The sequence below is a fragment of the Rhipicephalus microplus genome, chromosome X (assembly GCF_043290135.1).
Source record: "Rhipicephalus microplus isolate Deutch F79 chromosome X, USDA_Rmic, whole genome shotgun sequence".
Taxonomy (NCBI): Eukaryota; Metazoa; Arthropoda; class Arachnida; order Ixodida; family Ixodidae; genus Rhipicephalus; species Rhipicephalus microplus.
The window spans coordinates 92,409,363-92,435,579 of NC_134710.1; the positions used below are offsets into that span (position 1 = coordinate 92,409,363).

Genomic DNA, 26,217 nt, shown 5'->3' on the forward strand with positions numbered 1-26,217 from the left:
ACCGCAGCTGTATTTTGTTGTTATTCTTGCTATTGGCCTCGAGATCTCGGAGTGGTGCCCTGTTGCGTGTGGTGTCAGTTTGTGAACTTCGCTCTCAACTGCGCTGCAGCAGCCGCTGCTCCTGTGCGCCTATCGTCTGCTTCTGGCAACAACTTCGTCAAACGAACGGCCTCGCGAGCGTCAACTAACACTCACGACAAATGTTTTCGAGTGTAGTTATGAGTTTGTTATACAGTCAAGCCCACATATAACGGCCCCACTTAAAATGAACTTTCGCTTAAAATGAACAATATCCACGTGACCGTCAAAATATACATTGGTTCATTCAATGGCACAAAATCGCACTTACAACGAACGTCTCCGAGCGCCACTGATCGATTACAGCGAACGGAGTCAGCGATCTGCCGACTTCCCGGGAAACCGATTTCGACCACTGATCAGGCATCGGCGAAGTGCCGAAACATTCTTATTGTTAAACGCCGACCCTGCCTCCGCGACCCTCTAGTTGCCGCTCTCCCAAACCCATGGAGGAAGCAAAGCTGTTTCCTTCTTCCATGCCCCGACTGCTTTTTGTTACGCACCCCTCCGTTTTTTGTCCCCCCCCCCCCCCCCCCCCTGATACTCTGAGCACCCCGAATTGCCAGACGAGGCTCGTGTTTTCACATTGCCACCGATCTTTCGAAGACCAGTTGGCCATCTACCCTGCTTTTGATCGCTGGAACTGTCGTTGGCGCCGCCGGCCTAGAGTGACCAGACCATTTACCAACATCGTCGGCCACCGACTGTATCCGATATTCGGTGTCTAGTGCACGCGCGTAGCTACCCCACCAACTCTGATAATTTGCGATTCTTTCGTGTTTAGGACTTGTTCTCGCTCACTTTGCCCTCGGCTCAGCGTGCCTTCCCAGGCGTGCGGAAGCGCGAAATCGGCTGTTAATTTGCGCGGAGAATCACGAAATATCGAAGTTCGTGAGGCCACGCAAACCCGCCGACGAAACAAAACGATTTTTTACCACGGCCGCCGATTCTTCGAACACCGCCGCATGCACCAATCCGGGCGGCCATGCTTTGACTTCTGTGCGCGTAGGCACTCTTTCCAATTTTTTCTACGCGCGAGTTTCGCGGACCTTTCAAGCAAGCTATTCAACGTGCCTCCTTCCCGTGTGTTTTGGTTTTCAAGGACGCCCTCCTGCCGCATCCTCCCCCCTCTTTATCGCAACTCCTTGCCCTTTTCTCGCAAGTATGCTTCCTCTCTTGATCACAACCCCTTCACCCGTCTCCACCACTCCGCGATGCCTGCCACGCTGGCTCGAATTAGTTTCGTTTTCTGACTGGAAACGGGCCCAGAGTTGTTCCACGCGTTCTGGCATATGTGTCGCGTTTGCACGTCTTGCTCGCTCTTGGTGTGCGTGTGTGGTCATGGTGGCCGACGGGAGGATTAGCCTGCTTTTTCCTGCCGCTCAACAAAACAGCAAAAGTGTGACCGATTGGCTTGAGCGTAATCCGCGCGTTAGGTGACACGTTGCGGAGCGCTTGCTCATAGCTATTGACCACCTGGCAGCCAACTTGCCGCTTCGGGCATCCCGGTATTCAGCTGAGCGTGGAGATGGTGAATATTTTGTGGGCGGCAGTGACGGCTACATGCGCGTGAAACTGTTTTCGCGAGGCCGACTTTCTCGACATCGGGCCCAATGCCGAGCCTGAAGTTTCCGAACTGCGACGGCGATTTGTGGCAGCGTATCGTCGACTCCGACCTGGGAGAGCGAGTGGGACATATGTTGCAGTGGTTTAATTACGGCCGACGATGAGGCCGACACTGCGAAACCGTGCACGGATTGGGGCATTGTGAATGAAGTACGTGGCGAGCAGTGTTGCCATCGCTGAGCGTCAGACATCCGCTAAAAAGCAATGAGAAATCCGCCAGATCCCGCTAGATTCTAAAGCATATCCGCTAAATTTCCCACTAGGGCCTATTTTATTCAAAAACACTGCAATTTCGTATGATAAATACCTTTATCATTCCTAAAAGCTCCCCAAAACTACGAGAGCTGAAATAACATATAAAATAGTCTTTCAAGGAGTCTAACTAGAACACTTGAGGCTTCAGTGCTGCGGTGATCGTCATTGGTGAACCTCATCACAGATGAGACTAAACGTTAATTATGTTCGCACTGATGAAAAAAAAAAAAACAACTCACAGGTCAACGAAAAACACATCGAGGTCTTTGTCGCCGCTGTTGTCGTCTGGCACCATCTCTACAGGACCGCTGGTACTTGTTGAGGGACCAGACAGGTGACTTGATTGCACATACGTTGTAGATGTCCCGATTGCACTAACAACTGCCGCGGGAAGTTCGTAATCAAAACAACTTTTCTGGTGTCGCTTCAATCCCGCTCTTACGACGAGGATGGCATTTGTTGTTTCCGGCTTCAGCTTGTTCCCCAGCTTGAATTTTACTATGTTAAGCTGAATAAATGTCCTCTCTACTTCGGCATTTGAATGCGGCAACACGAGCATCGACATGGCAAATCCGGCCAGCTCAACGAACGAGTTTTCGCTGCAGGCGTCCTTAGGAGTGAACTTCACACCAGAGGACGCGCAGAGTCCACAGATTGGTGCATCGCAGCTCATCCGTTATTTATTTCTTAGAAAGCGATCGCCGCTTTGAAACCTCACGGATTTGTTTGTCTGAGATAGGCGGAGCAAGTGAACAGGAGCCTCTGAAGTTAAACAATTTCCGCATTTTAGAGAACACGGAAATGGTTTCTTGCAGGGCGATTTTGAATCGGTCCACTGCATGAGGTATCCACCAGGAACCCGCTGTGTACAAAAATGGCCCGTCAGAAAATCCGCTAGCCGCTAGACAGATTTTTTCCCCGTCAATATAAAATAAAATTCGCCAGACTTAGCGGGGAATCCGCTAAATTGGCATCACTGGTGGCGAGAGCGATTAGGAGGAATCAGATTGCGAGAACGACGAAACATTGGAGCCAGTGCCTCATGCAGCTTATGCCACGTACCTCTGCGAACGAGCACCCTGCCGTTTTAAATGAACTCGAGACCGCCCTTATCGCTTCTGCTCTTTGAAACACGTGCATCACGGACTTTTTGGGGCAAAAAAGTTTGCGTTTTCACTCGGAATTCTTTAATAGCTGTGTTTCATTTACTACGAACTTCGGGATACAGCGAACAGATGGCACGTCACGCTCAAGTTCGTTATAAGCGGGCTCGACTGTACAGGGTTCGTACAGGTTTCCAAAGCGAAAATTTAAGGATATTCAAGGACTTTCCAAGACCTGTTGCAAGTTTTTCAAGGACTCAAAGAGGCATGCTAAGTTAGAATTTTTCACTCTAAAATTTTCAAAAATGAACAATTTTATTGCACTTACAATATATGGATATCGCGATTAAAAAAAAAAAAAGAGCGTAGTCTTTATAACTTCTCGCACCCTCTCCATAGGGAGAGGGCACGATGTCATGCCGGAAAGTTACGTGCTGATGGGCCTAAATGCACATGTGTAGTCAGGCCTTAAAAGGGTCGTGCCACAATAATTGTGGCTTGCGCGCTCCTTGCTGCCAGCTTTAATTATAGCTTCAATAAGCACAATAGACGCACCAAGATTCATTTATTCTCGCTATATAATTTGTCACCTTTTTGATATGGATAATTTTCAGTTCATGTTTGTGGGGACCGAGTTGTGCAGGTACACAGCAGTGTAGCTGACTTAGTCACGCGATTACAAAGCTTTGCACGCATCATGCCGGTATTGTCAGCTCTTGCACACATGTGCCACACAAACACCTGAAAAACAAACTCGCGCCACTACGTGCAGCAGTTGCGATGCTTTGCCGGTATGTACGGGGCGGAAGTCCGGAGGTCACTCAGCTGACTACAGATCTGGTGTGACATCACCAGAACTTTTGTTGCCCTTCCTGTAGAGCTACGTCAGTGTTGGACGTGCTCGCGATGGGCCTTGATTAGGAGAATGAGAATTTAGGTACACTTGGGAAGTGACAAAATATATTCTTAAACCCACACGGTGCTTGCGATAGCCTTGAAATTTGATGGCACCACCCCATCTAAAGTGTCGGCTTGTGCACAGTTGACACTCGCAGCACGTTGCTGAACAACCAAAAAGTAACAACTGTGACGGTGGTTGATTTATGCTCATTCTGTGGATACATGTGTGTTCTTTTCTAGCAGCGTTCTTGGTTTGTTTAAGCAGCGCGCTTCCAGCGTCGAGCTATGACAGTCATTCATCAGCACTTGTCCTGTGCGCTTTCTTTTCGTGCGTCCTTCGTACTTGAGTGGCGCGCGTTGCATGTATGGGGTTGCTTGCCCTTCTTCCCGTGACATTCTAATTTCTTGTCACATTCACTGCTTCACCCTCATCAGAAACTAACTTTTTTTTCACATGCACTTCTGCAAAATGAGATCATGTGCACCCATGCCGCATTACTGCTTCAGATATAGGGAGTTTGACAGAGCCACACACCGATGTACCACATTTAGGAGGCCGCGATGTAGATATGAGAGTGCACTGCTCATGACATTTAAGGATCTTCAAGGATGGCAAAAACTTCCAGGGCTTTCAAGGGCCTTGAAAATGCATTTTTCAAATTCAAGGGTTTTCAAGGATTTCAAGGACCTGTACGAACCCTGTTATAGTAGCAGCCAAAATGACAGGGCCAAAAAACCTCCGAGATGGCTGATGAGCATGCCGATGCTGCCGACTGCATTGCTGGCAAGAAAGTGAAACTAAGTGTGAGTGCTCTCGCTCGTCATCTGCAGTTTCTGCCGTGCGATACTAATTAATTCAGGTGTGTCGAAATTTCAATAAGCGTGCCTTTCTCCAGCATCTACAACCATGTCGATACAGCTAGTGAAACGTAGTGGTGCCGTCAATGCCGTCAATCACAGTCATGGCTCTGCTCTCGCAAACACGTGGGCTTGTGAACCCGCCCCACAACGTCCCCGTGGTGATTGAGTGCTGCGGAATGGTGAAGTACTGCTTTGTGCCTCAGCGTGCTTCGTCCGCCCGTGAAAAGGACGCTGGCTTTCACAACAATCCTAAAGAGAAGGGCATGCCTGCTCTTTTCCTTAGGCTATATTTTCTGCAGTGCAACGCTAGTGACAGTGAACATGAGGATATGTGTGACAATCGCTGATTTCTGTGGCTCCGGCATTTGCAAACAACACATGAGATAATTACTGCAGAGCAGCCGTCTAAATCGCTGCTTCGACAGTCAATAGACTGCCTGTTCATGGCATCTACTAGAAATTCAAAGCAGCATCAAATTACCAAATTCGAGATAATCGTACTTGAATTGCAGTTATGGGTGTCAGCAGGACGCAAGCCTGTGTTGTGTCATAGTAAGAGGAGTTGAGTGGTAGGTGCTGGTGTGACTCGGAAAGGGGGCAAGTTTGCCTTAATGCACCCCCTGGCCGATGCAAATGATTGCAGTTTGTCCCAATAATGTTTTTTCAATGAGAGCGACATCATTAGTTTATATTAATATCCCATAGGGCCGTCGCTTGGGTATCAGAATATAACAAATAGTTATTGCTGGTTGTATATACTGCGCACAGGGCCACAAAGATTACCTGACAACCTTTAGTGAATGTGCACTAAACAGCGACAGCAGGTTCCGCGTATGAATTTATGGTAAGCAGTTGCGCTTGTTATGGTTCGTATATATATATATATATATATATATATATATATATATATATATATATATATCCACACTTCATATATGCTTCTACAGTTAATACAGCGGTCACATGCATACGAGCCCCAACGAAATAAAGCTGTCGTGACGGATGTCCTGCACCACTCAGCTGCTTTCACAAGGCACGCTAGCCCGAGGCAATTCTGAATCTAAGTTGTCGGCTCCTTGTCTACAGGCCTTCGCGGTAGGTTTTGGAATGGCACCTCACCTGGTGTAAGTCGCCTACGCTTGTAGCCTGCACGCAATGAATGATTGAAGTACTGGCGAGGCGCTGAAACACGGTTGAAAGCTTATCGAAAAGTGGAGTGTAGGGCGGGTATAGCAAAAGTTACTGTCAGGAAAGTGCTTGCCGTACGTGGTCGATGAAGACGTGGGGCGCTTTCCCCCTCTGAGTTTGACCATTCATGTCTTTTTCAGCTTCGAGTCTTTAGGATAGTTGTGAAAGCTAACACCCTTTTCACGGGTGGGTGGTCATATAGATGCACAGAGTAGTACTCCACCATTGCGCAGCATTCTCCACAGAGACAAGAGGCTGCAGTTTCATGAACAAAGCGCTGAGCTTTTAAAATGAGCGTTACAAGCGGACACCCATATTAGAACCGTGTCGGTAGCCAAGGTAACCAACTGAACTGCTTTTTTGCCGAGTTTTACCACGACGGTGGTTTCTCTATAGCGCAGCGCTTCGAAAATGCGTGAATCCTCGAACTGACGTCATAAAAGCATGGTTCGCAGCCTCGCCATGGGTCGCACACTAGGCCAATCGGCAGTTTGTTTTGATGCTTCGGTGGTAGCTTGCAGCAATTTCAACATTGTCATCATGGTCCTTGTGTGAGGTTGCCGACCGAAGCTGGCAAAGTTCGTCATGGCCCACGCTTCTGGGTGCCCTTCGAGATCACAACAGATACAACTGCTGTGGTTAAACGAATGCGAGAAAAGAAAGTTGCAAAACACCTTTATGGAGTGCGCGGGCAGTGCAGGGACAGCTCGCAGAAGAGACTGCCTACAACCACCGAAGATGAGAGAAACGCAACAAAGAAGCTGTTTCCAAACAGCATACACGTATGTCAATTGCGAAAGGATAAGCAACTGAACTTTTTTTTTCATTACTGCATTTTTTGCTCATCTCGAAAAAGTTTTCACAAAATTTGCCCACATAATAAATGCGCCCCCAACTTTGCTCCGATTTTTTCGAGAAAAAAAAGGGGTTCATTACACGAATAAATACGGTGCTACAAGCTTCCCTGGCTGGAGAAGTAGTTATGCAACTGATAATACAAGTAATATGAAGTATTGATCAGCTTCCTATTACTAACCCTACACAAGGCCAACTTACATGTGTAGAATGCACACATCCACGCTTCATATATGCTTCTACAGTTCATACAGCTTTCATACAGTCTGCGACCTTTACAACAGTTTATGCATGCAACAAACTTTTGTATATAACCAACCATTATTCTCCCATAGTTTGTTCTGCCGATACTATCAATGCAACAAATTACCCGACTCGCTAGCCTGGAAAATTTGCAAAAGCTTTTCAAATAATAACTATTATATGAAAGCTTTTCAAGAACTGCTGAAATAGAATTATATGAAAATGAGAAACAGTACTCAAGCACATTGACAATGACGCTTGGACTTAAAATGCAAGAGAGGGAAGCTTCGCTTACATATTTTGTAACACTGTGCAACGATGCCATGGCACCATGCACAGCAGCTCAACACAACAATCACTATGCAACATTAGATGACGACAAAAGGACGAACCTTGTGGTGAGGCTGGATGTCAAGTAGAAGAGGTGGAATCATGCTTACTGCTTCTTGTCGAGTAATGTTGCCCTGATGGAAAAAAAAATTTCCATTGAATCCCAGAAACGCTTAACACACACTATAACAAAGCTGTACAGCTGGCTATGCTAAAGATAATATATTATTTTTCTTAGTTAAAAGAAAAAACTGAAAAAGAATGTTTGTTGACAAGAATATTTTGTCTCACACATGCAAGCATAAAAATTTATTTTATTTTTTTGGTTTAGCATGTCATTAAACATAAATTAAGCTGAACATTAGTTTTGACCTAAGATTTTCATTACTAAAATATTGGCTCCTAAGACATCAGCAGTTTTCTCTATAATTGCAATTGCAATTATGGAGAAACCCCACAAGTGAATTTTCAATGTGACTGCAAGATTAATGTGAACTACAAGTGCAATAAGATCCTATCATGCCCCAAGTGCACTACGCTATGAGTGCGAGGATAAGCCAGGAAGGATGGTCGCAGCTTGATGCGTGCCATCTTGCATCCGTAAGAACAGAATGTGAGAAGAGAGGAACACACAGCAATGGGAAGGTGCCCTTCTATATACTTTTTTCTAGCTATACCGGTCACGATTGCTGTGCTAGCTCTTGGCACACCATATCTTGCAGGTTATCTGCGGCAGGTGCAAGGGCTAACACTAACCGTGAGTTAGAGTTGACTAACCATGTCAACTCCAACACTCGCTATGTTATGTTAGATGAATTTTAACAAGATGCATTAAAGCACAAAGTGAAGCATTCACTCTCCTCTGCCTGAGCAGTTCACCACACTAGCATTATGACATCAAGTCCTTGCAGACCCTGAATGAGATCTCATGCTTGCTTGTTTGCATGACCTCATGCCTGTTTATACGAAACTATGAGACCTACTTTATACAGTCATTTAATACAGTGCAATTCCTACTTAAGCTTTGCCTTTTGGTCCAAAACTTGGCTTTTTCAAACAAGCAACAAAGTAAAGTACGAGTACCTTCACAGGAAAACCATGGTAAAAGCAGTAAAGGTAACACTGCCCCCCCCCCCCCCTCCCCTTCCTGCCCTAGATTTTTTAGTGAATGTTTATACTGTCACAAATACCTTACCGAGTTGAACCCTCTGCGATTATACTGCTGTAAAAACTGTAATCCAGTAGCCTGGTGTCTTCATGCAAAAATCACTTTGTAGTCAAAAAGGACAACGCGCTGCCTTCCTCCGAAGCATTTTAGGGCAATTAATGAAGTATTTATTAAAAAAACTATATAAAACTTACGTTTCATCTACATCAATCCTGTATTTACTCAAGTAACAAAGAGGTTTTTTTTATCCCTAAACACTATGTACAGTTGGTGCATATGCGTGTGCCCATGCGTGTGTGTATTTATTACGTGAGGTAAATGTTATGAAAACTTCTTAAGAGGAGCAGAATATACAACAGCGCAAAAAAAAAAGCTTCAGACAGCTTTCTTTTTGCAGTAAACATACACATACAATATTTGCAAACCAGCTTTTATGGCAATAGCAATTATATGGACAACCCAGGCATATTTTCGCCTTCGCCGTCATGTTCCAGATAATGTTGAAATTAATAATGTCGCTCGGCATGTCATATGTTCTACGTGTGAGTGAAAGTGTCGCCCGCTGCTGCTGAAAACTGCTGAAGCAGAGGTGAAATGAGCTGCCCTTCTCTGCAGTGTAAAAAATCATGAAGATAGGAGCCAGAAGGAGGGGCTGCGTAGATCGGGCAGGAAAAGTGCCATATCTCATACCTTTAGGGGGGATAAACAGATGGCTCGCAGCTTTGTACGTATTGTGCTCTTATCGCAAAGCTTGCATTGAAGCCGTAGGGAAGCGGCCGAAGTGGGTTGGCATAATAACAACAAATAAGAATAATAAAGTACTTATCTCATTAATTAATTGAAAAGATTGCTAGGGTGGGGAGGCATCGTGTGGCTCTTGCTTCTGTTACCATGACACTAGCGAGAGAAGTGGGAAAGCTGCAGTGCAGCCGTTAAACTTAAGCCAGTGCAGTGGAAAGCCAGTGCAGTTGTTAAACTTAAGAGGATCAAAGTGGGGGGTGTTCTTATTACGCAGGAGAAAAACAAAATAAAAATTTTTATGAGTGCAGTCAGTGGTGAGTTCATCATGAAAGTGCACTCATTCCGTGAGTAATATGGTAGACGTGGCCACGTAGTACATAGACAAATTTCACAGGACATACGTCATGAAAATGTGATGGTACTGTCTTTAGACAGTAGGCAAAAGCTGCCGTGCCTACCACAGTTGCTGCTGCATTTTTTCTGGTGCGTGCGCTGTTTGTCATCGTGCAAGAAAGAAAAAAACGGTGTACCGACAAGCAGTCACAGTGATTTGTGCTGGAAGGCACAAGGAAAACGGCATAAGTTTTTTCATGCTATTATTTTTTTCTTTTTTTTCAGTTTTCCATTTACAAAGACCGCCGCAAGAAATTACCCACAGCTGTGATTGATTGATTGATTGATTTGTGGGGTTTAACGTCCCAAAACCACCATATGATTATGAGAGACACCGTAGTGGAGGGCTCCGGAAATTTCGACCACCTGGGGTTCTTTAACGTGCACCCAAATCTGAGTACACGGGCCTACAACATTTCTGCCTCTATCGGAAATGCAGCCGCCACAGCCGGGATTTGATCCCACGACCTGCGGGTCAGCAGCCGAGTACCTTAGCCACTAGACCACCGCGGCGGGGCAGCCACAGCTGTGAGACACGATCGAAAACTTGTATTCGATACTGGTTCATCGGTTATGTTTTGGAGCAGCTTACCCAACAAAAACAATTAGCTTTGGCCAGCTTTTGTCATCGTAATGTGCCGCATCGCATTTTTTGGAATAAGCCTTGTGTGGAGGCATAGTAGGTTTACCTCAAAACACGTTATGATTGTGGATAGCATTGTCATAAAATTTCTCATGGTTTCCATTGTTGATATAACTGCAAAAGTCTTGGACACATCAACAGAATTTGGTTATGCTCGTGTGAACTAAATGTGTCACTCAGTCATGGAGCAGCTGTTTCTTTCTGCATTTCATTAAAGCGGCAGCAAACGAAAGGACGACTTTGACTATGCTTTTAATGAATGTATGCGGCTGCGATGACACACCTGACAAGTGTATCGGGCAGAGCTGTTCAGGCTGTGATGCACTTCATGAGGTTTTCACTTCTGTTGGAATTCACAGAAAAACAGCACCCAAGATACTCGGAGAGTCTGTTTAAAAGCAGTATGCTATTCGGGGTTTCGAATTGAGTACATGAAGAGAGATGTGAAGCATCTCTCAGACAGGTACGTAGCCACATTATTCACAGCAAGTAGTTGAAGCATTATCGCAAACTTATCCCAGATCACGGAGCAAGAAAGGCGGGAGGAGAAACTTGGAGCCAGCGCCAGCGCAAGCACACGCTGCGATAATGTCACCTTAGGAGAGGAGTTTGGCAGACGTGAACGCAGCGAACCTTGCGGCGACGCACAAAACTATTTGTTTAATGCCGCAGGAGCCACGAGCACGAGCACCCGCGGTTGTTTGCATGAATAAGATCAACCTAATCATTTGCATGAGTAACTTCTCCGGCACATTTGTTATATGAAAGGATTGACTGTGACGGTTCGTACTGTATCTGCTTGCATAATTCTCGTACCGACACCCTCCCCCCCCCCTAATTGCCCAGCAAAAATGAAATGTTTTTTTCTTTCCAAGAGTAATTATCCCACCCCTGAAAAATGCAGCAGTGATGTTGCCTGCCCCTTTCAACCACTGATAATGATCATGCACGACAGCTGGTGCCATCTCTTAAGCATCGTACATCTTATCAACGCACAAGTCCCAATCTGCCAAGCCAAAGTGGCAAGCGCACATTGCGCCGTATTAATGTTGGTACACCTTGTGTCCGTACTGTTATTACGCTATGGGGTGATACGGAAGTTACACAGCTGCTTCAATGTTGAAAATGATTGATCATACACTAAATAACGGCAACAGGGCCGCGGGTAGGCACTTTGGAGTTGATGAGTTTTGAGTTCAGTACTGGCCAGGCAGCACGAGCAGCTGAAAGCCACCAAGATGCATATGGCCTTCCGTGTGCCTAAGACTGGGACAAATAAAAAAATTTTATTTCGTCAAAAGGCAACTGCTGACGATTCTGTGTTAGATGAACATTAGACCAAAGTTGACATCGTACGATAACCTTTTGCGCACTCCTGTTTAGTGATGAGTGCTAACCTTACACCCGCAAGCTTTGCATACAATATTTCTCTATTTGCTAGCACCTTTCGTGTCTCAAATAAATCTCGCCTTGTGTTGGACTTGTGGTTTTTATTGTTAAGGTAAGTCTTTATTACTACTTCTCAAAGCTTGTAGTTAGTTGCTGGCGTGAGGATACAGATTCGTGGCCACTTCGTTTTCTTTTTCGCTCTGTACATTTTTGCGGAAAATTTTTCCCGTGTAATTCTTGCACCCCTCAACTTTTCATCAGTTTTCCACGAAAAGGGTGAGGATTACATGAGGAATTATGGTAACTATGTATTCTTACTCCGCAAGTTTGCATATTATACTTAAGTGCTTCCTAAATTGCTGAACTGGGTCGGTCGTTCTAGCATCAGTTGACAAATTAAAACGCACATGCGCAACCTAGACTGCCGGAATGGTGATGACATTTCACAAATGAGTCACATTCACACCATGAAGATACCTAACATTTTGATGTGGTTCTCAGAGATAGAGCTACACGTCAACATGGCTCATATGTTCACTTCAGAGTCCCCCCCTTTCAGCCACTGTTATTCTCTCTGTTGCAGCTGCCGCATGTGAAGAAAAGGAAGGCACTCTGACAAGCGGTGCTTGGAGGCAGCTTTTGCACCTGCCACGCCAGTTGTCACGTGATCATAGAGGGTGGTAGCAAGCTTGGACTGGCAGCACGGCTGGGCCAAACGACGGGCTGTGACATCGCTACAAGGACCTTAAATATATTGACAGCACCTACCCCTGTTTACATACATGGAGTAGGTCTATATGACAACTGCAAGTGCATATGAACACAAGAATGAACTAAAATTGTTTCTACTTACTGTGTCTGTTTCTGATATCAGGAAACTGTGGAGTCGTGCATAAGCCTCAGATTTCCGTATCATGATGCGAGACAGATCAAGCTGCCATGCCAGTTCATTCGGATACCTATTTTACAGATACAACAGCAAATAAATGACAACACACAGTGCAACTAGACAAAAATCAAACTACTATACTTCTTACGTGTGGAAGGGATACGTATTCCCATCCTCAGCAAGTCAACATCCTCAGTGTGAGGAACTGTACAGCTGATGCACACAAACTTTTAGGAACAAAGTAAAAAATCGCACTAATATTCTCTTTCCTGAGATGTTCTCATAAGTTAAGGCTTTAGTGATGAGCTACATAATTTCCCCAATCTTCCATTTTTCTTGTTCAGAACACACATTCACTTCAATAATGATAATTAAAAAAAGGAAGTTTGGCCTAATTCAAGCTTATTTGCAATTTTTACAGTTGCTCCAATTCTTAGCTCCTCAAGCAAATCTCTTTTGACAGCAAGTGCAGAGGCTTGTCCTCTATGAAAGGGAACATGCACTCCATGAAAGAGAACACATAAGAATCACACTTTACTTCAGCGGCTTTAAGGCAAGCCTGTGCAGTCATAAATAGTAATTGTACAGCAATATAAGCCATACTAAAGGGTTTTGAGAATGCGAAAAGTTGTGAAAGCAGCAGTCATGGAATCTCTGTTTTTGAGGCAAAGATATCCGTGGCCCTGGTAGAGGTGATGTATGTCCCCACCTGCACGTGTAGCCGATAGACACAGCATTCAACCTTTATTAAGCCATGCAGGAGAGAGAAAGGTCACGTGAAAACAGGGAGGTTTAATGAGAAGAAAACTTTTCGTTCACTACACTGCATAGGGAAGGGGTAAGACATCAGGAAACTGTAAGAAGGGTCACACAGAGAAAAGCAGGTATATTTAGAACAAATAAAGATATGAACCACAAAAAGAAACTGCATGCTTTGTGACTAGAGGCATGTGAGCTGTGTAATTGCTTTGTCTTAGTATATATCTGAATAATAAACATGAATTCATTGAGTGGTGAGTTAATTAGTGCAAGTTAGACATCAATATAATGTGCACAGTAAAACAGCCACAGCGCATGGCTTCCACCTTCAAGTTATCATATATATATATTGTGGGAATTTAGTAAACCCATCCTCTTCATCTTAGATTATCATTATTGTCATGCGTTGCTCATGCATTCTCATCGTTGTCGCGTAGGATCATCATCTTGGTTCATTCATTGTAGCTGTCAGCTGCCGGTTCCTCGGGCTTAATCAAGGTCCTCCAAACCAAGACTTCAGATCTTGGTAGTTTCCTACATTGGAAGGTAGTGCAGGACCCGACGTACCGAGCTACGCTAGTGGTAATGCCTGGCCAATAAAACCGACTTCGAAGGCAATCATAGGTTTTATGGTAACCAAGGTGACCAGCAGTCGGATCGTCATGAAGCGCTCCGAGGACTTCGGACTAAAGCGATCGGGGTTGAACGGGAACCCAGCGCTGATCGTCAGGATGGTAAATTTTGCGGTACAGCACCGACTTGTCCAGCTTAAATTGCGAGAGTAGGCGACAAAGCCTCGCATTAGGTGGACAGGAACTGCCAGTGAGGTAGCCTATAATACACCTGAATGCTTGAGGTTTCGTCAGCCGGGTAGATGAGCCGCCAGTTCCGAGGAGGTCCGCGAGAGATGGGCTGGTGTTCTTTCATGACATAACGAATCATTATAAACTACAGCGGAGGTTTTATCCACCCCCGCACAAGCGGTTGACTAAGGCGCAGGAATGCGTCTGAAGAAAACTGCAGACGCGATCTTTTCCCAACCCTTACGTGTTGAACAAAATGTGCCCGGAGGAGATTAAGCCGCAATGCAAATGGTGTCAGGCTGTGGCAACATATGATCACATACTTTGGGAATGTAGCATAGTGCCGCCTGTGGATATTATGCGTGATCCCTCTCTTGAGCACTGGGAGGCCGAGTTGACCAGCTCAGACCCAGTGGCCCAGTTAAGGGTCGTGGAGTGTGCCACACAGATCGCCGCCAACCTTGGGTTGATGGCCATCTAACACGGAATCATCCTCAGATACTTTCTGACAAAATAAAGTTTTACCATCCATCCATATAATACGCCGACAGTATGGGTCAGCCAGCTGTCTAGAAGGAAAATCGTGGTGGTAATCCGAAGGTAGCTGGTCTACAGAGGCGAGAGGGGGATCCGCCGTAGACGTGGACTCCGAGGGTGTGAGGTGCAAAGTAATTGCGGAAACGCCAAGTAGAGCCACTGATAGCGGGCAGCGAGAAAGAGACTCGGCGTCACTATGCTCTCTGCCACACTTGTATAGGATGTCAAAAGCATACTCTTGGAGGCATAGAATCCAGCGGCCAAGGTGTCCCGACAAGTTCTTGAGTGTCGAAAGCCAACATAAAGCATGGTGGTCGGTCACAATGGTGAAATGGCGGCCGTGCTGATAGGGACGAAATTTCTGCACTGACCAAACGATGGCGAGGCACTCCTGCTCGGTGATCGTGTAGTTCCTCGCGGCTGCGGAGCGGGCGCGGCTGGCGTATGCAACAACTCGCTCTCTCGAAGCGTTGTCGCCTTACAGGAGCACGGCTCCTAAACCACGACCGCTAGCGTCTGTGTGCAGAAAGGTCGGTGCATCATCGTGAAAATGGGAAAGTACAGGGTCGGTCGTGAGGGCACTCTTCAAGATGTCGAAAGCCAATTCACATTCCTGAGATCACTCAAAGGGCATACCGGAAGCAAGTAGCTTATGGAGTGGTGCAGCTATGGAGACAAAGTTTCGTATGAATTGCCGAAAGTAAGAGGCGAGACCAAGAAAACTTCGCAAATCTTTCGGTTTGTCAGGGTGAGAAAAGTGAAGCACCACAGCAGTTTTATCAGGGTCTGGACGAATTCCGTCCTTGCTCACGACATGACCAAGGACCTTGATAGATCTGCTAGCGAAATGGCACTTCTTGGTGTTAATTTGAAGACCAGCTCCCGCAAGACAAGTCAGGACCTCATCCAAGCATTGAATATGTTGAGGAAACGTCGATGAAAAGACAACAATGTTATCGAGGTAACATAGGCAAGTCTTCTATTTCAGGCCATGCAGCACGGTGTCAATCTTGCGCTCAAAAGTCGCGGGCGCATTGCATGAACCGAACGGCATAACATTGAATTTGTGTAGGCCGTCCAGGGTTGCAAGCGCAGTTTTTTCTTTATCAATCTCGTGCATGGGGATTCGCCAATAGCTGGAACGCAAGTCGAGGCTCGAAAAGAATTCAGCACCTTGTAAGGAAACCAGGGCGCCGTCGATGCGTAGCATGGGGTATGCCCGGTAATCGACGCAAAATCATACTGAACCATCTTTTTTATGCACCAGAACGATACGAAATGACCAAGGACTGGTTGAGAGCCGCATTATGTCCCGTTGCAGCATATCGTTTACGTTTTCAATGATTTTTCGTTAGTCTAGAGAGACGCGGTACGGGCGGCGGTGCACTACGGATGTTCCGTCGGTCTGAATACGATGTGCTGTAGCAGTAGTCTGGCCCAGGGTGGATAAATGGACGTCAAAAGAGTTTGCATACTTTTCCAACAAATCCAGCAGCTGCTGCTTCTGTGAGTCTGTCAAGTCTCTGCTGATGGATGCTGTAGAGGCCGAGGAAGCAGTGTGATCAGCAGAATGGCGTTTAGAGGAGACAGGGGTAAGAGGCACGACGCACACAGGCTCAAGATCGGCAACGGAGGAGACAGTAGTGCCCCGCGGCAGTAAAAATTTATCTGGTGAGATTTTCGTAGCAGCGAGGAAAGCTGATCCATTGTTGAAGCGAGCCACACCTGATGCGAGAGCTATGCCTTCATTAAGGCAACGGGGAAACGGAGTGCCCAAAATGTTACCAGAGTCCACGTCGTTGGAAAAAACTGAGATTAATTGCTGTTCGTGTGGTGGTAGCTCGATGTCTACAGCAGCGATGAGTCGAAGTGGCTCGTAAGTTTCGTCGCTCAGCAAGTAGTCTGTGTCAGTGATATGGACGACATGTTGTGCACATCAAATAGCCGCGGAAGTGGAGGAAAGAAAGTCCCAGCCTAAAATGAGTTGGTGGGAGCACGGAGATAGCACAGCTATTTTTATATAGTGAAGAATATGCGACCTTCGAATAACGTCTTCCATGCTCTACCACTGAGCTACCACGGCGGCTATCCCCCCAGCTACTTTATTGAGTCCAAAAACGAGCCAATCGAACGCGTTATTCGAAGGTCGCAGGTTCGGTTTTTGCCCACGGCAAGTTATCTTTTCACCCACTTTCTTTCTTCACATTCACATTACAATTCGATCTAATAACTTTCCCTATTCTTTCCTTGACATTATTGTCTGTTAGATCTCAATAATATTGTGTAAAAACAGAAAAACAAGCCCTTAAGTATACACTTCTTTCCCTTATTCATTAACGAGGGTCTCGTACTCGCAGACTTGGTGCCTCAGGTTGTATACGAGGGACTATTGGTCAGCTGCCAGCTCGTAAAAGTTCACGTGCTACGTGACGCTAAACAGGATCATAAAGAGTGTGTGCCACACTTCCCACCATGGCTACTAGTGGCACTGACTGACACTCTCGTGTTTAAATTCACACATATACCCAACAAAGTGGCTGGGGGGATAGCCGCCGAGTAGGCTCAGTGGTAGAGCATCGAACGCGTTATTCGAAGATCACAGGTTCCGTTCCTGCGCCCACGGCAAATTATCTTTTCACCCACTTTCTTTCCTCACATTCACATTACAATTCGGTCTAATAACTTCCCCTATACTTTCCTTCGCATTATTGTCTGTTAGATCTCACACACACACATATATATATATATATATATATATATATATATATATGAGATATAACAGACAGTAATGCCAAGGAATGTACAGGGGAAGTTATTAGAACCAATGGAATGTAAACAAGAAGAAAGAAAAGTGGATGAAAAAATAACCAGCCGTGAGCACGGCAGAAGTGTGTGTCTATATATATATATATATATATATATATATATATATATATATATATATATATAGACACACACTTTTTTTTTCTCCTCTTCAATGGCATCCCTGGTGCGACTAGTGCAACTAGTGCGACCGATTTTACTGATGCTCCAACTGTTGAGTTAGCTGTCCTAAGATGTACTTACACAACGATTGCATTGCTCACCTATCAGCAGTAATTATTTTCTACACAAATAAAAGGCATAAGTACGCTGTTCACATAAATAAATGCTGTAACCTTTAATATTTGCTTCAACTTTTCCGTCTTTATGCCATGTGCTTGCACATAGAATACAAACTTGAAAGGGAAATGCATAGCTTAGCATGTCAATCATTATCAACAAAGACAACACACCTAAATTCAATTCAAGTAGCAATTCTGCTTTATTTATGAATACAATAATGTTTTTAACATGACACTTACCACGTCAAGTTAGATGGCTTCCCAGCCTTTACTTCATCTCCATCAACATTTAAAAGTCCTGCAAAGTACTGACTTTTGATTATGTTCAGCAAGTATTTGGATTCCCTGAAAGAGAGTTACAAATATATGAAACATGAAACACAAACTCTGCAATGTGCATACCACTACATACAAACTTGCATTTGGGCTCCGTGTTTTGGTGAAACACTTTCAAAATTGAAATTTTTGTACGTGAACGATTCTGAGCAATATTCTAGGTCCTTGCAACTGTACTTATACTGTACCAACTGTAATCCCTTCTATGACTTTCTCACCGCCAAAACTCTCCCAACATTTGCCAATCACCCTGCCTTTTGTACCTAACCTAGCATGCATGACCTTGACTTTTTCCTGTAACAACCTTGGTGATATACCATAAAATTGAAAGTGACTGATGGCCATGAGTTTGTGTCCTTTATTGTGAGTATATATCCGGAAAAGAAAGGCAAGGGACTACCTTGTGATACCTCAAAATTCTCATACAATGACACATGCATCTCAGAGGGCTGCAGTGCTTAGCATTGTGATGAACATGCTGATCAAATCGGTTCAGTGAGAGGACACACCCCTTGCGTCAGCATGTTGTGTATGCTGCAAGAATTCTTGCAACCAAACCCTCCAAAAAAAGGCATACCATCTCAATTGTTTAAGAAGTCTTAGTAGCCACTCAAAAATAAACGTATATATGAACATAAATATGCCTGAAAAGTGACTAGTTAGTTTGTGGTGTTTAACATCTTGAAGCAACGGTTCGACTAAGGGACATGCTGAAAGACTTAGGATTAACTTTGAGCACTTAGCATTCTAAATTGACTTGAAGCTAAATATATGAGCGTTTCTGCTTTTCTCCCCATCAAAATGGGGCTGCGGTGGATGGGAATCAAGTCTTTGTGTTTAGCAGTCTAACACAACAGTAAATTTAGTGAGTATACTGAGGAAATGTGAAAGGGTCATCTAAAGTTCTATAATAACTTAGCAGTTAACAATGTAAATAGCACTCATGCATTTAAAGCATATAGAAAAAAAGTTTCCATAAAATTGAAAATTTGTGTACTAGCATGACTAGACTAACTTCCCACTGTCATACAATATGTTACAGAAACCGACAACTAATTTTTCTAGAATCATTTTTTTTACCGAGCAACAGAAAGCTCACCCTTCACAGTGTTTTTAGCTACAGTAGTTAATCCCAAAATCAGATTGTTATTTCACAAACAGTATTTTTCAATTTAAAAGGACCTAAACACAGGTGTATCTTTCCTCCAGCAACGCTGAGAATTGATAGCGATGCCGCCAGCCCTTCTAGCGATTTGTGAAAGCTGTCATCGTCTTGCTTTCAGAAGAGTTGCTGTAACTATGCTTCATCATCATCATCATCAGCCTGACTACGCCCCCTGCAGGGCTAAGGCCTCTCCCACAATCTGCTAAGCAACCCGATCTAGTGCTTTCCGTTGTCGCGTTATACCTGCAAACTTTTTATTCTCATAGGCCCACCTAACTTTCTGTCTCCCCTTCATCCATTTGCCTTTTCTGAGCATCCAGTTAGTTACCCTAATGAGCAGCGGTTATCCTGCCTATGAGATATGTGCCCGGCCCATGTCCATTTCTTCTTTATTTCAGCTATGATATCCTTAAACTCGGTTCATTCCCTGACGCACTCTGCTCTCTTCTTGTCTCTTAAGGTTACGCATACTTTCCTTTCCATCGCTCACTGCGTCGTCCTCAAAGCTGAACCCTCTTTGTATGCCTGCAGGTTTCTGCTCCGTAGGGTAAGTACTGGTAAGATGAAGCTGTTATATACTTTCCTCTTGAGGGTTAGGGGCAGATTACTATTCATGATTTGAGAATGCTCGCCGAATATGATCCACCCGATCCTTAATTCTTCTAGTTATTTCACTCTCATGGTTCGGCTCCGCAGTTATTACCTGTCCTAAGTATACATATTCTTTTACAACTTCCAGCATCTCTCCACCTATTTCAATGTGCTGTTTTCTGACCAGACTTGCACATTATTTTAGTTTTGAGCATAGTATTTTCAGACCTACTTTTCTACTTTCCGTGTTCAGTTCTGTAATCATGACCTGTAATTTGTACCCTGAGTTACTCATCAAGACAATTTCATCAGCGAATTGCAGGTTACTAAGATACTCTCCATTTACTCTTATCTGTAATTCTTCCCAATCTAGGGTCTTGAAAACCTCCTGTAAACACACGGTGAATAGAATTGGAGAGATCATGTCTCCCTTCCTTACACCCTGCTTTATTGGGATTCTGTTACTTTTTTTATTGAGAGCAATGGTAGCTGTAGATCCACTGTAGATTTTTTCCAGTATGTTTATCTAGGGTTCTTCAATGCCCTGATTTCATTGTGGCTGCATTATTGCTGATGTCTCGACTGAGTCAAACGTTTTGTAATCTATGAGGGCTATGTATAGGAATTGGTTGTATTCTGCGCATTCCTCTATTACCTGATTGATTGTATGAATACGGTATATTGTGGAGTAGCCTGTAAGAAATCCTGCTTGGTCCTTTCATTGATTGAACTCTAATGTCACCTTAATTCTATCAGCAATTATTTTTGTAAATAGTTTATAGAGAACGAACAGTAAGCTGATCGGCCTGTAATTTTTTAAGTTCTTGACGTCTCCTTCCTTATGCATTAAGATGATGTTGGCGTTCTCCCAAGATTCTGGTACCCTTCCTGTCAAGAAACAATTCGTATATAATGTGGCTAGTTTTTCTAAAACAATTTCTCTGTCATCTTTCAGGAGGTCCGTTGTTAGCTTATCCTCACCAGCAGCTTTGTCTCTTTGCATTCCTTCTAGGGCTTTTCTTACTTCCCCCATCAATACTAGTAGGATGTCGAACTCCTCTGGACTATTATTGTTTCTCAATATATCATCCTGACTGTTTTTGGCTTCTGTACAACTCTCTGTAGGTCTCCTCCACCATCTCGACTATCCTATCCATATTGTTTATAACGTTGCCTTTCTTGTTCCTTAATGCATACGTTCAATTTTTGCCTTTGCACAAGTTTGCCTTCGCAGCTTTTAGGCTTCTGCCGCTTTTTACAACCTGGTCAATTCTCTCAATGTATACCTTCGGATGTCGGCTACCTTACGCCTATGCATTAACTTCGAAAGCTCCACTAACTCTATTTTATTGGTTGCAATTGAGGTTTTCATGGCTTGTCGTCTCGTAATATAATTTCTCGTCTCCTGAGATGGTTTGCCAGTGCCCTGTCTAGTGACTGTACCTCCGACTTCCATTGCACTTTTTGATGATACTAGTAAGATTATTATACATTGTGTCAACACTAACGTCGGTTACCTTGTTTAAAGCCTCGAATGTATTCTGAAGCCAAGCTCTGAATTTTTGTACTTTCAGTTTTGCCGCTAGCTCATTAATTGGCTTTATCAGTTTTTGTCTGCTTTTTTAAATCTAGGTGAATACAAGCTCTTACCATTCTATGGTCACTGCATCGTATCTTGCCAACTACTTTGACATCCTGTACAATGTCTGGGTGTGCAAACAGAATGAAGTCTATTTCATTTTTAGTTTTACCAGTAGGTCTTTGCCTCGTCCACTTACGGTTAGCCCATTTTTTGAGAAGGTGGGCAAGATCTGTAAATTATTATGATCTGCAAACTCTACTAATAACGGCCCTCGGGGATTTCTAGAGCCGATGCGATATTCCCCCACTGCACGGTGTCCGGTCTCTATTTTGCCATTAAAGTCGCCCATTAGAATAGTACTGTGACTTTAATTTATTAATGGCTGACTCTACGTCTTCATAGAAGCGTTCAACCAAATTATCTTCATGGCTCGATGTAGGCCTGTACCACCTTCATCTTGTACCTTTTGTTAAACTTATATTACTTATAAACTTATAATATAACTTTTATTACTTGTTAAACTTATATTACTTTTGTTAAACTTATTATAATACTTGCCACCCTCTCACTGATGCTATAGCATTCCTCTATGTCACCAACGATATTCTTGTGCATGAGAAACCCCAACCCCTAGTTCCTTTCTGTCAACTAATCCACGGTAGCATAAGACGTGTTTAACCATTTTTATTTTGAGCTTTTCAACTATTTTTGAAAATAAAAAGCTGTTACAATGATATGATGTCCCATTCCCTGTATTTATGCCATGTTGTCACATTGTATGTGCCCCTGCCCAAGGTTTCCTGCAGCTTGGTCATGTGTGGCTTGTCCTGGCTTCGGTTACTCTCTGAATACACGAGCCAAGCCAAGTCACTGAAAATTTCACTACACATATGAACGACCATGCCGCGTAGCACTGCCCGTCATTTGTGAGCTGACGTTTAGGTAGCAAAATTATGTTGATCAAAACCTTAGTGATCTGGAAAGTGCATGCACTGTTGCATGAACATGCTGAAAACTTGCTCAAGACGCGCCGACGAGCATGGGATCACTACGTCAAGCGAAGACAGTAACATTTTAATGCATACAACTAACGTATTGCCTAAATGTACATTTTTTTGGAATACTATTTTTTAACATAAAGAAATCAACAATAATTGAAGACCAAAAAAAAAAAAGCCAAGCGAATACAGCAATCAACGATCACGTGGCTTGGTACATCCAATCGTTCATGTTTTCGCTGAACGATTGCATGTACACGAGTCACTCTTCGAGACTTTCAAAGATGAAAAAAAAAATAGATCTACCTCCAACACACACACACACAAAAAACAAGATTGGTTAGAGTCAATGCGACGGACAATTTTTCTACCAGTGAGTGCTCTCATTTCATGTTCTGGGCCGTTGTCGGTCGCTTTAAATAAAGCAGCCAAAATCTTCTACTAAAGAAAATAGCTTCAGAAGATAGGCACCACTCATTACATGTTTAAACAGCAATGCTCTATAGGCAAGGTTTTACATGAGCATCGTATAAACATGCTTATGTGCTTGTAAATGATATAACTGTCTGTTACAAGTAGCAACTTCAACAATCTATATTTCACTTTGTTAAAAGTAATTGTAATTTCAATATAGAACAGTGCAGTACTCATTCTATCCATCACATCGATGGCCAGTACCGATGTTCAAGACGAGGAAAATACTACAATATTTTAGAGTGATTCGTGCTTGCAAAACAGTGAGAGGCAAAAAATATGGCTGCTTACGGAAGAAATCCTGTAATTCTAAATGCAACTGGCAGTCCACGTCGCAGTGCAGCCATGAAGTCATCCCATTCTTTTTCAGGTACTATATTCTGTGCCTGTTTATGATGAAAAAAGAACATGCACTCTTTCAGGAGCACTTAGCAGATCAATTATAGCCTACAAGAAAAACAAGGGGCTTTGTGACACAGTGGAATAGCTTTAGGCCTTCCATTGATGACTAAGCACACACCAGGGCCTCAAAAAGCACCGGCAACAGTGTGTACAAATTTGAATCGCTGAGTGCTGTACATGCACCAGTTCAATGTGTTAAGAACTAAAAAGAGCACACAAACTGTGTACTACAGAATTATATAGCCAAGTAGATTTAAGATGGGATGTTACTTGAGAAATGCAAGTTGAAAAAAAAAAAAAAGATTCCTTGTTTTTGCTTGTTTTCTCAATTTCAGTTGCTCTACTTTCATGACAACAAAAGTCAACACTGTAATAAAATTGGAAATGGGTTAAAGTAGCATATAAAGAGCACAAGGTGGCTGCTAAAACCTATAAAGTGTGCCCTGTCTAGAGTGCCCTGACTAATGTCATGCAGCTGCTTGCGATTGCAGCTGGTGTGAATAGTTCTCCAAAACCATTTTCGCAATATAAGTTCCAAAGCTCCCATGAAGAGAGAAAAAATAATACTAAAAAGCATACCTTTGCCACACAGACAAGCTTTTACCTTACCTTTCAAATGCGGTTTTCTTAAATGCAATTTTCAGCAACTTTTAGAGTTGGGACATCCATCATCTGGTACTTGCGATGCTCAGATGAGATGAAATTTTCCAACATTCTCCAATGCATGTGAAGACTGCGCTATGTTTTTTAAACTTTACTTATATAATTAGCACAAATGTCTAGTAACTAATTACTTGGGTGTGAACATTTAAAGACCTTTGCAGGTTTCAATTTTTTTCAAATGCTCATTGACAAATTTTGAACACATCTTCAGGAAGTTTTTGGTAGTCCACAGTAGATGTAGAGGAATATGAGCCATTAATGGCTGATGAATATGTAAGTTTAGTAACAGAAAAATTGGGCACCAAAAGGTCTACATTTTACACATTTTCACGATGCAGAACGAAAACTATGCTACTCTCTACAGAGCTGATTAAGTTTCTGAAATCAGAATAAAAACTATGTGAACAGCAAGCAGTTATTGCAACAAGCTATACATAATTTTTTTTTCAGCAGCCCATATACCTTTTAACCCTCATCTTTTCATATAAAGAGCAGCATGACCCTAATCTACAGGCTACTTGGTTTTACCAGACTTAGCAACACGAAGCACTTGCAAAGAAAATAACGACTCCACATTAGCAATACCCAATAACAACGAAACCATGCGGACAAATAAGTCTCAATTCCTTCAAATTATGAAGATTAAATATAACACAAGCAAAATCTCTAGGTGAATCCTGATACAAGTGAAGAGTATTCTACCCTCTGTAAAATTTTGCTTTTTCAACATTTTGAGCATGGCATTGCAACAAAAAAAATTTTATCCACATTTTTCTCACAATATAAATTTGCATCTTTTTTATTGTGGCCATGTCACTTATGCTCTCACGAAAAAGTCCACAATCATTTCTTACGTTTTAAAACTTGCAATGAACACAGAGTGTCAAAAACCAGTAATATCTTTGTCACTACCTTGTGGAAAGCATGTTTAATCCATGTATGTGTTTGATTTTTCTAGGAGAGTTTCCCACGCACTTATCAGATGCCTTTTATTTTTGTTAATTGCACATCACAGTTGTAGACGTACATGAATGCAAAAGCATTTTGAGATGCGGCAATTGCTTTATAAGTTCTGATCATTGGAATGAGAGGCAAGTTCAGCACGTGTGATTCAAAAACATCGATTTTAAAACTTAGACAATTTTTGTCACAGCATGAAATGACTGATAGCACTAAAGCTGTCTTTCTAACAAGGGGCAGCTGCAATAAATATTGTATTTCCTAAAATAAAACTTCGTTATAGCAGAGAAATCATATGCATTGTGGAGCATGAATGTGTTCATCGCTCCACAACACATGTGCACCACTCAGTGCTCACAGTGCATTCAATTGAAACTGACGCACTAGGTTTTGATAATGTTGGCAGAAATCTTAAGGTGCAATGTTTATAAGAGAGGTAAAAATAATGCTATAAAAAACTTGCCTTGTAGTATTTTTCAAATGCTTCGTTGCTTCTTTCAATCTCGGTGTACAGTGGAGGTCCACCATTCCCGTTAACCTTTTCCATAAACATATAAAAAATTCACTGACGTTAACAAATAATCCTGCAGAATAAAATAACGTGAGAAATAATGCGCTTTCTTAGGCAACATAAATAAACACTAAGCATTTTACACACTACTGAAAGACATGAGAACAAGGTTTTTCGTTGGTAAAGTTAGACAATATTTCAACAGCAAGACGAAATCAACAACCAACTATTATTGCTTCTTGGGGCAGGGAGCGAGATCAAGCTACAACGTCAAAAATGTTTTCAAGAACTGTAGTAAAACTGGGTGCACCTTTTGAGGTTTTTCTGCTCTTGGTGTTTTTCCTTGCTTTTTCTTTTGACGCTTTCTGCCCATTGCTACAAGAGTCTGGCTATCCTCTCACACACGTGCAACCGTGAATTTTGCGAGTCTTTCTTTTCTCACAAAACCCATCCGGGTAACTTGTATCTGGGGAAGCTTTCGCCCCGCTTGTTCGTTTAAGATCTCTGCCTAGGTACTACCTAGGAACATTTTATTTCTAGGCGAGCTTGTTGCTGTCTTTTCGGAGTTGGCGCGCGAGGTTGATGTTGGTGGACGACGGTGCAGTGCGTACGTGATTTGCCGACGAGATGTGCAGCCCTGCCGTCACTTAACGTCCGTGCTTGTTTATAC

The 26,217-nt window shown here is 43.3% G+C and overlaps 1 protein-coding gene across 1 annotated transcript in view; it reads right to left on the reverse strand.

Moving 5' to 3' along the window:
- Nsun2 (tRNA (cytosine(34)-C(5))-methyltransferase Nsun2) overlaps nt 1-26,164 on the reverse strand; it is a 109,957-nt gene extending 83,793 nt beyond the window's left edge. The window contains exons 1-6 of the mRNA XM_037427405.2: nt 25,858-26,164; nt 25,500-25,574; nt 23,303-23,397; nt 18,106-18,210; nt 12,627-12,732; nt 7,502-7,573 (exon numbers count right to left, since the gene is read on the reverse strand). Coding sequence (XP_037283302.1) covers nt 7,502-7,573; nt 12,627-12,732; nt 18,106-18,210; nt 23,303-23,397; nt 25,500-25,574; nt 25,858-25,920 — 516 coding nt within the window. The 5' untranslated portion in view covers nt 25,921-26,164. The remainder of the gene's footprint in view (nt 1-7,501; nt 7,574-12,626; nt 12,733-18,105; nt 18,211-23,302; nt 23,398-25,499; nt 25,575-25,857) is intronic.
- Between the last annotated feature and the right edge of the window lie 53 nt (nt 26,165-26,217).